The following is an 11,054-nucleotide window of genomic DNA, read 5'->3' as shown; positions in this document are numbered from 1 at the left end:
CTTCTTTCTTACTCTATAACACCCATGTCCTTTTACACTACTTCTTTTCCTCCTTTGCTCTCTCTCTTTCTCACCTCTCTATTTCTTTTTCTTTGATTTTGCTGTCCTGTTCTGCACGTCTTTGTGTCCCTGTGTCCACGGTGCTTTCTCTCCATCTGTCTTCCTTGATGTCCATCTTCCACCACCCGCCGGCAACCCTCTTCTTTTTGTCTTCATTTCAATCCTCTCTCTCACTCCAAAACTCTTTTCCCCTTTCTTACCTTTATGTGGCGTACTCTCTCTCTCTCTCTTGCTCTCCCTCACACACGTGCGCGCCTATACACACACGCAGGCACGTGCACACATAGACAACAAAGAGGGCTTGAGCCCCTGCCCTTTTATCCGTCTGTAAATGCAGTTTTTACTATGGTGAAAGAAATGCAAATGCCCTCTTTCCATGCCATACCTGAAGGTAGCAAGAGAATTGCCTCTTCCAAACTCTCCTGAACTTGAATGCAGCATCTTATGTTGAAAGAATAAGAATTGCCCTCTCTGTGTAGAAATCTATGCTTAGTTCTGTGTGGTATCAAGCAACGGAAATAGCCGACCTCCAAGCTCACAACACGCGACGCGCAACACGTTGTGAGCTTGTAGGTTGGCTATTTTCGGTATTTTCACCAAAAGTGCCCTTTTAGAAATGTCAGACCCTGCCTCTCTAACATTCTCTGCACGTCCCTGCACACGCGCAGACATACAGTTCCCTGGCTGGCAGAAGCCATGTTGTCCCATGTTGTCAGTTTAATATGAGTGGAGATGAACTGTGCTGGTTGTCATTAAGGCGGATGTGCTCCGTGTCGTTTTCTCCTGTCAAAACGCTGTCACGCCGCTCGGCTCAGAGTCATAGTGGTGTGTGACAGCCTTTTCCAAAACGCTGTGCTGTGGGACTCTGTGAGCATGTTGAACCTGTCTGTCAATCTGGTTATTATTATTTCTTCCTTTCTTTCTTTTTTTACTTGAGGAATCTACATTGTAGGTTGAGGAAGGGGGGGGGGCACGGAAAGGAAGGAAGAAATATGATGAAAGGATGCGTGGATGGAATGCCAGTACACTGTATAATCCTTAGTGGGCATTCAGAGGTCCATTCGGTTACATTTGTGCACTCTCTAACTGAGTTAGAGAGGGGTAGAGAGGGGTAGATTAACACTCTGGATTTTGCTGTGTAGCAAAGAATCACGCAGGCACATTACAATGGATCAAGTTAGCAATTCGGTTCTGCAGTGACTAGTGAGCAAGCAAATCTCATGTCCGACCATTCATCAAAGATGCACCTGAAAGAAAAGTTGTGCAACTGAAGGGGTGAGGTGAGGCGTTAAATGATAAATAGCTAACATGATCACCAGTGTCAGAGTTAATATGTGGGTGTGTGTGCGTGCGTGCGTGCGTGCGTGTGTGCAAAGTGAAACTCTTCACTGTTACATTAGGTGTAAATCAGTGGTTCTCAACCTTTTCAGGCCGCGACCCCCAAAATAATCATATATTCTAACTGACGAGCACAAAGTAGCAGATCTACATGCTCACAACGCCTCGCTATTTTCACAATTTCTACCTTTAATATTTGCCAATTTGTCCAATGTTTAATTTGTCATTTTAGAGGTATTAAAATGTCTATAAATTGTCACTGTAGAAATGTGAAGATACCCTCTAGAGTCTACACACTTAAACTTTATGTTGGTTTGTTTACTGTTGAGTGAGAAAACAATGTTGCACATTAAGTTAATCATCAAATAATTTGTGGACCCCCCTGGGGGTCCCGACCCACAGGTTGAGAACCACCGCTGTAAATAATGGTCCATGTGTGTCAGAGGAGGCACTCTCCACCCTCCCAGACCACCAGACTGGGGGCGGTGGTTTGTCAGCAACAGGGAACTACAGCGCATAATGGAGAGAAAATGAAAAAGATAGAAAAAATAGAGAGAGAGAATAAAAAAATCGTTCTTAATTAATCTGTTCGTTAATGTCTATTAAATCACGTGGATCTCTGTGGAGCTGGGACTAGGGATGGGACGATATGAACATCTCATGTCACGATTATTATCGCGATAACAAAAACAGCAGATCTACAAGCTCACAATGCGTCGCAAGCTTGTAGATCGGCTATTTTGATTTTTTTTTTCTTTTGTTTTTCCCTACATTTTATTCATTGGAAAACTTGTGAAATGGGACATTCTGCATAATGAGTACTTTCTACGATTGGTACTTTAAGTGCATTTTGATACCAATACTTTTGTACTTTTACTCAAGTACATTTTAATCGCAAACTTCTACTTGTGGCAGAGTATTTCTACATTGCAGTATTGATACTTTTACATAAGTAAAGAATGTTTGTACTTAGGGTGACCAGATCCAAATTGGTTATTCGAGGGACAGAAGTATTGTTTGTGTGGGACAATGTGGGACGGGCAGGCGGGGTGGTTAATAGCAACTTAGGCTACTTAAGTTATTAAATGCTTTGAGGACATTTGATACTGCCTATCGTTTTGCTTGTAACCTGCTGTAGCCTGGGGCACGGTGGCGCAGTGGTTAGCGCTTCGCCTCACAGCTAGAAGGTCCTGGGATCGATTCCCGCCAGGGGACGCTGTGGGTGCTGGGGGCGTGTTTCTCCCTCCGCGTCATCAGCGCCCACACCCTAGGTGGGGTCGGCGGTAGGGCCTTTCTGTGTGGAGTTTGCATGTTCTCCCCGTGTCTCCTAGGGTTGATACCCTCACAAAAACATGCAGTAATCCTGGTCTCAATAATGCCTCCCCCTGGCCAGCCGGGGCGCTTGATGGAGGGGAAAGGAACTGGTTGGAATAACGTGTTCCTTCCACGCGCCACGTCCATCCCGGGGAAACCCCCCCTGTCAGGTGAAAAGAAATAACTTGGACTACCCATGCATTGAAGGAAGCATGAGGTCAGTCCGTTGTCTCCCCAGGCGCGGCAGAGGGAGAGCAGAGCCCAGGATTACATAGGCAATTGGCACAGGGTGAAAATGGGTTGCAAAATCGTGGGATAAAAATTTTAAAGAGAAAGAAAAACCTGCTGTAGCCTAGGGGATATTTCTCATGTTATTTTGCTTAAAGCATCCAATTATTAGGAGGATACAGTACCCAACCCTATAATTTATTTGTGAGAGAGCAATGCTGTACTTGTCTAGCTCTAGCTTGCTCACCTATGAACACCTGCGCATTATTATTACTGGAGCCTGCCAGTCTCAATGTGGGACAGGGTCTCAATTTGTGGGACGCCTGAAAAGTCATGGAAATATGGGACTGTCCCACGCAAAGGGGGACATCTGGTCGTGGTCACCCTATTTGTACTTTTTCCACAACTGTTCATTTAGAAAGGAACGTCTCCCTTCTGCGAACCGGATCCCATCGTTCATTTCAAAGAGCCTTTCAAAAGACTCGATATCCCATCTCTATAAAATGGAACATTTGAGCGGTGCTCCAGTTGCTCCTGGAAGGAGCTAAGCTCCAACATCTGGTTTTGTCCGGGCCCCGAAAAATGTCAGAGCTCTGAAGCGTGGCCTACATCTGGCCTACATCTTGGCACAAAGCGCTCAAAGTTTGTTGTACGCCCAGGGTCACATTTGCTTAATGAAATTAACTCTTAAAGTGCGGGTGCCATGATTTATTCCCCCTCTAAAACATGATTATCAACTATTATGATTATACCAGGAGGAAGATTTTTTCCAAAAAAGTGTACAGAAAGAGTTAAAATTATGTTTTTATGTTGCCACACCCCCAGCTCATTAAGTATGCCTGGTTGTCGTGGTGGGTGGTGACCCAGCTGAAGTTAGCCACACCCCACAGTGTTGGGTGAATGGTAATTAGGGGAGGAGTTGATTGTGTGATGTAATAAGTATGGGTGTTTTTGGAACGGCACATCTGACCCAGCAGGTGGCATCCTCCAGCTAAAACCCCAAATAAAAAGAGAATGCATAATTGCTCATAACAACCACACCAGGGGGTCTAATGAAGTACTGTCAACCTCCTAGACACATGAAAACCAAAAAAAGTACAAAACTATGGCACCACCTCTTTAAATAGCACCGCTCACTTCACTTAGGTGTGATATTTTTCAAAAAGTGTACCAAAACATTTTGGAGGTACTAACTAAGTTAGCTTACTGCTGCACAAGACAATTGGTTGGTTGTTTGTTGGTTATTTATTGTTTTTAGCTGTAAAGCGTCCCCTGGTTCATTAAATTCAAGCTATTATTATCATTATCATTAGACAGCTCAGCACACGCCGTTGAAATAACTAACATCCGTGTGTTTTATTTGCTTGTAGTTCCAGGCCTGGCAGGCCGCCCAAGAGGCTCCAGAGTGTGACGTCATCAGAATGCGCCACCCACCACATGTTGTCCCATAGTGGCCTGATGCCTGCTGGGATGCTGCCTGCAGCCGGTGAGTCAGGACACAGCGCACGCACGCACGCACACAGGGGTGTCGCACCAAACTCTGGGCCCTGGGTACAAGGATTCACTGCGGGCCCCCGCACAATTATTTTGTGCTTTAACTATTGAAAATTAGCAGATATAGAAGCTCACAGCGCGGCACTCTGCTGCGAGCTTGTACGGTAGATGAATTCCGTAGATGAATGAAAATTTGTCTTTGAATATTTCAAATCCCTCTAAGGTTGGTGCTCAAACATTTTCATGTGAAGGACCCCCAAAATGATATGTATTTGGCCACAGATCCCCATCTGAAAATATTTAGTTCCAGGGACCCCCCAGAAGAAAAATTTGAGTTAGAAATGTTTGCTTAAAAAATACATACATATATTCAAAGATTTGCACGCATTTTCACAACTTTTCAAAAACAGCAGATCTACAAGCTCACAGCGCTGTGAGCTTGTGTATATGCTATTTTTCAATAGCTAAAGTATAACATAATTAAGGCCCCTCCACCTTGGGCCCTAGTAACTCAAGTCCCACTCCCCCCCGCCCCCTTGTGACGCCCCCACACACACACACACATACTCACTCACAGGCCAGAATGTCCCCTATTATCTTCTTGCCAAGGTGGTGCTGCCCTGACTGTGTTAACTCATTCATCACATACTCTTTCATCAGGTTGTATGTTTCCCCTGCGGTCCCCTGAGCCCCCCAGATTAAAGAATGACTTTGGCCACCAAAATATGCTGAAACTGTTGCCAGGTAAATAATGTGTGTGATTGTTTGGGCTAGGGTTCGTATTACAGAGGGGGTTGAAAATTATAATTACCAATATGCGCTCTATAAGGAAAAGTTGTCTGTTAGAATTATTGCACCACGCACCAGACACCATAAATATATTAAGGTGTAAAGGATTAGCCCTGTAGATCACTGTAAAGAATAGTGTAGTGTAGTATGTGCATGCGCATGCACATGCACATGCACATGCACATGCACAATATGCCCATTCCCAACATGCACCGCAATCTTATATGATTAGGTGTGACTTGCTAAAATGGAAAAAATATATAGAAAGAAGTAAATGAAAACATTTTAACACTCATCGTTTATTTTCTCTAATTACAATCTAACATAATCCTTGTTGTAAAAAAAACAAAGTTGTCCTTTAACAGTAAAGTCCTTTTTGCAGTATTTCAGTGAGAGAGAGAGAGAGAGAGAGAGAGAGAGAGAGAGAGAGAGAGATTCACATTTTGCACTTGACAGTGTTGCACTATATGATATTGTGTTTCGTGTAGACCTACCAGATTAAGTGTAATGACTTCAAGCAGGTGAGTTCTGTTTTGTGTGTAGCAATTCATCACATCAATAATTATTAACACCAATATTAATGACCGCGACAGTAATGACACATGACAGTAATAACAATTTCAATTAAATCAAACCAATGTAGCAAAAAGCAGGGCTCTGCACTGTGTCAAAATACGATCGTATTCGTTTATAGACTGTAAATGATTTAATTAGTCAGTATTTGGTCTGATAACCAACATGGTGTCAGATGGACACTTATGATGATCACTTAGACCAGGGGTCTTCAACAGGGGGTCCGGGACCCCTAGGGGGTCCTCAGAGTTACTACAGGTGGTCTTCCAAATCTTTTTGTGATAGAAACTTGTTTTTTCCCCCATTTTTTATATTAACCACTTGAACCCTAGTGTCCATATTCTGAGAACTTTAGCCAAAGGGGCGTTGTGAGCTTGTAGATCTGCTATTTTTTGGCAAAGAGCTTTGGAGGGGGAAAAGAACAGACTAAGTACAGTGAAAGGTCAAGTTTATTAAGTATTGACAGTTCAAGTGGTTAAATATCTGAAAACACAAACTGACATGAATCCAAAATATAGTGGTGACCGTGCTGTCATACAATGAAACTATATGGAATCTATGATACGGTTGTTGGGGTCCCTGCTTCATCTCTCTCTCAATTAAGGGGTCCTCGGCCTGAAAACGTTGCAGACCCCTGACTTAGACACAGCAGTTCTACTTGTGACATTCAGGAGCCTGTTTTAAAAATGTGTTGGCAGTACAGACAGACAGACAGACAGACAGACAGACAGACAGACAGACAGACAGACAGACAGACAGACAGACAGACAGACAGACAGATATTATTAACCCTGTGGGGGACATTCAGTTTCAGCTTCACCCACTTGATGGCTGCTCAGGCACTGGCCGGTATATGAGATTATTTCAAACCTCTGCCTCGATCACGGTTAATATGCCAGGGAAGTGAAGGGAAGAAAAAGTGAAAATATCAAAGCTTGTCACGATGTCACGTGTAGTGAGCTTGTAGATCAGCTATTTTCACATTTTTGTAAATCACCATTGTACAACAAAGTATAATACAGGGTCAAGTGATAAATCGGACTAATCCATTTAGTCCATTATAAAAATGTATTCGAATTTCTTCATATTGATGTGATTATATATAATAAACCAGTAACACACCCTAAGGGCGAGAAAACAGATACTGACACAATATGGCCATATACTGTATGGACATTCCCAGATATGGGCTTAATATTGATGACATCAGGGATCTCCATATTATGGGCATACAAGGGACAAGGACGGAATTAATTTGCAAGTGTGACTTGTAAATGTGGGTTTGGGTGTATTTTGGGTTAATTGCCGATGCAAGCCTACCTCTACCTCACGCTGCAGATGGAACAGCAGGCAGTGGCGCTCCTGTGTTTTGCTGAATGCGCGTCGTGTAGCAATGAATTAATTCCACTCTGTTGTAGACACACTTTACAGTGATTCCATACATCACATGGGCAGGTGTGTCGCACCAAATTCTGGGCCCTGGGTACAAGGATTCACTTCAATTAATGTGTTCTTTGACTATTGAAAAATAGCAGATATACAGTACAAGCTCACTGCAAGCGTATAGTTCTGCTAATTTTGAAAAGTCTTGAAAACTCTTTGAATATTTCAAATCCTTCTAAGGTTTTTTGAAAAAAACTATGTTTCTATGTCAGTGGTGCTCAAACCTTTTTCATGTGAAGGACCCCCAAAATGATATGTATTTGGCCAAGGACCACCATCTCAAAATTTGAGTTACAAATGTTCGCTTAAAAACGACATATATTCAAAGATTTGCACACATTTTCATGACTTTACAAGAATAGCAGATCTACAAGCTCGCTGTGAGCTTGTAGATCTGCTATTTTTCAATAGCTAAAGTATAAGATAATGAAGGCCCCTCCACCTTGGGCCCTTGTAACTCAGTCCCACTTTTCCCAGCCTTGTGACGCCCCTGCCCATGGGTAATTTCAGGAGGAGGAGTTATGAGATGCAAGCTGTGTGTTGATGTCTCTCATTAGCATACACATCGCTGACGCGTGGGGGCGAAAAAGAACAAACTCTCATAACTTTTACATTTAATGTTCTGCTCTCTTTGTGCACAAATTAAAAGTTCACACAGTTCTTGGTCTGCCTCTGTATAGTTTCACGACCCTTAGGCCTGCGGGACCGCTCAAACCGCTCAACTCATTGTACAGTCAGTGTATTGTAACTTTCATGAAACTATCAATATTGACTTTGATATTTATTTTTGTTTCATTGTAGAACAAGTTCTCATATTGTTTTCTGTTGTAGTCTCATACTCGTACACAGCAGCGAGAGTTCACTGTCAACAATCTGTGGAGTTTGTCGAAGGTGTCTGGTTTGTCTCCCGACTGTAACAACAGACCTTGTCAACTGTCTCCTATTTGGACACTGTGTAGTATCTGTATTTGTTGGACACTGTCATCGCACAATGTGTGTGTGTGTGTGTGTGTGTGTGTGTGTGTGTGTGTGTGTGTGTGTGTGTGTGTGTGTGTGTGTGTGTGTGTGTGTGTGTGTGTGTGTGTGTGTGTGTGTGTGTGTGTGTGTGTGTGTGTGTGAGACACAGAGAGAGAGAGGTAATTGTGTGCACTTCTCAGCTCTCAAAGTTGCCCTTGGCTTTGTGCTCTTCAGTGCAACCTGATCTTTTCATTCCCTGCCTCAAAAGAAGCCATTTTCTATTAGTCTTTGCTTCCTCTCACTGTTCAAAGGTGCTGTGTGTGTGTGTGTGTGTGTGCGCGTGTGTGTGTGTGTGCGTGTGTGTGTGTGCGTGTGTGTGTGTGCGTGTGTGTGTGTGCGTGTGTGCGTGTGTGTGTGTGTGTGTGTGTGTGTGTGTGTGTGTGTGTGTGTGTGTGTGTGTGTGTGTGTGTGTGTGTGTGTGTGTTTTCAAGAGCCTCTCAGGGAAAAGAGTCCTTTTGCACCAAAGGAGAGGGCATGGCAGCAATGTCAACGCTACTGATTAGAACAGACCCACATGAGAGAGAGACAGCGCCGCTAAAAAAAGAGAGAGAGAGAGACAGAGAAAGAGGGAGAGGGGCAGAGACGGAGTGGGGGAGAGAGAGACAGAGAGGGAGAGGGAGAGAGAGAGAGAGAGAGAGGACATTAAAGTGTAGAAGGCAGAAAATGTTTGATGTGATCTTGGTCTCTCCGTCTCTCTCTCTCTCTTACATGCCACACACACACACACACACACACACACACACACACACACACACACACACACACACACACACACACACACACACACACACACACACACACACACACACACACACACACACACACACACACACACACACACACACACATACATACAGTACATACACACACACACAGTGACTGATGTCCCACTGTGATGCTGACATTTGAAAAGGTACGTAGTGCAAGGAGAGAGGATTGCCGGAGAGGAGGAGAGGAGAGGAGAGGAGACCGGGGGGAGAGGGATGACAAGAGAAGGAGTGATTTGTATTGGTTGCAGTGGGGGTGTTTTTTTTTATTTTAGAAAGAGAGACAGACCAGTCACCTTGCTTACGTGCTGGCCTTACTGTGCTGTTTAAAACACACCTTGTTACATTTTCAAAGAATGTCATGTCTTTGAAAATGTAATGTAAGCATGTCATTCTGAAAATATCAGATCTACATGCTCACAACGCCTCGCAACGCGAGGCATTGTGAGCATGTAGATCTGCTATTTTCACAATTTCTGCTTCTAATATTTGACAATTTGGCCAATGTTTAATTTGTCATTTCAGAGGTATTAAAAAGTCCTTAAATTGTCACTTTAGAAATGTGCGTATACCCTCTATACACTTAAACTCTATATGTTGGTTTGTTTACTGTTGAGTGTGAAAACAATGTTTCACATTAAGCTAATCATCTGGGACCCCCCCCCCAAAAGAAAAATAATAATTTGGCGACCCCCCTGGGGGTCCCGACCCACAGGTTGAGAACCACTGGACTAGACTAGAGTTTAGTTTGATTCCATCATGTTTGTATGCGGGTCCTTGGTTTGATCAGCTGCATGATCATTCACAGTGTGTACTGGTACCACTGGCTGCATGATCATTCACAGTGTGTACTGGTACCACTGGCAGGTATGTTTTCTTAAGGTACGGTAGGTGGCTCAGGGTGCAGAGATGCTGCAGCGCTCAGCAGGACAGGTACAGACACCACAGAGAATAATATTAATCGTGACACCAATCCCAGCCCAAGGTTTAGACCTTTGAAGGTCCCCCGCATTCTTTACTGCCCAAGGTAAAAGATCCGCTGTTTGAAATACGTCAAAACACGTCAAACCACATTACATGATGTTACATACCTGTATTATTGTTGTGTTTCTGTACCAAATAAGAGCTACAGTACCTTATTCTGGTCGCCCTCCTCAGTGTGGCACATCGAGCAACAGGGCCTTCAGTGATGCTATAGCCATACACTCTGGAACACCCTGCATAGTAAAATCCAGAGAGTGTAATAATTTACCCATTTTGGTCCATTTTCTTCCTGTCCTTTATTGTATTTTGTTATTTTCTGTTGATTGACTCTTGTATATTCTTTGTCCCTGGGGATTGCCATTGATATTAAGGCTTAAAGCAGTGGTTCCATTTTTAGTTCCAAAAATAGCCAAAAGAGAAATTAGACCGGGATCCAAACTAGTGAAAATAGCAGATCTACAAGCTCACCACACTGTGGCAGTGCTACTGGCAGTGCTACTGCCACAGTGCTACTATTTATACTACTTCTTAAACTTTAAAAATTAAATTAATATTAAGAAATTAACATTTTTCATTTTATTTATGAAATACTTTTGAAAAATGTTGGAATTATAAGTGATTTTTTCTTTAAACTTTTTAAAATCTTTTGAAATAATATATATTTTTAAATGTAGGAAACAGAAAAAAAATAGCTATTTACTCGCGACTGGCTATTATTTCATGTTGCCATGATGAAATCTTTGATGCTTGAAATAGAAATCCAACTAGGCCTTTTACACCGATCACATCTCACAGTCACTGTGTTGGATTACACTATATCAAAGTTTCACGTTGATTGATTTATACTGAAATAAATGGAAGCAAATGGCTCCCTGCAAGGCAGGAAAAACACATGAGAAGAAAACAAAACAATTATAGTATGTTTTAGAAGATAAGACTATGGAGGGTAAGCTTGTGACATCATCATCATTCCCAGAAGTTATGTGGGAAGGCCTAATCAGTGGCAAAAAATGACTTTGTTGTCTTGACAGCCCATTCATCCAAACA

The 11,054-nt window shown here is 42.8% G+C and overlaps 1 protein-coding gene across 1 annotated transcript in view; it reads left to right on the top strand.

Annotated features, from left to right (window-relative positions):
• Positions 1 to 11,054, top strand: part of dachc (dachshund c) — a gene marked incomplete at its 5' end in the record, with an annotated part of 66,081 nt that overhangs the window by 26,827 nt on the left and 28,200 nt on the right. The window contains one exon of the mRNA XM_080740703.1: positions 4,311 to 4,426. Within this exon, the coding sequence (XP_080596829.1) occupies positions 4,311 to 4,426 (116 nt within the window). The remainder of the gene's footprint in view (positions 1 to 4,310; positions 4,427 to 11,054) is intronic.

Source organism: Nannobrachium achirus, assembly GCF_963921795.1.
Source record: "Nannobrachium achirus genome assembly, chromosome: 13".
In the NCBI taxonomy this organism is placed as follows: domain Eukaryota; kingdom Metazoa; phylum Chordata; class Actinopteri; order Myctophiformes; family Myctophidae; genus Nannobrachium; species Nannobrachium achirus.
Note: the sequence above shows the minus strand (reverse complement) of the source record. Positions and strands in the feature narration are given on the sequence as shown.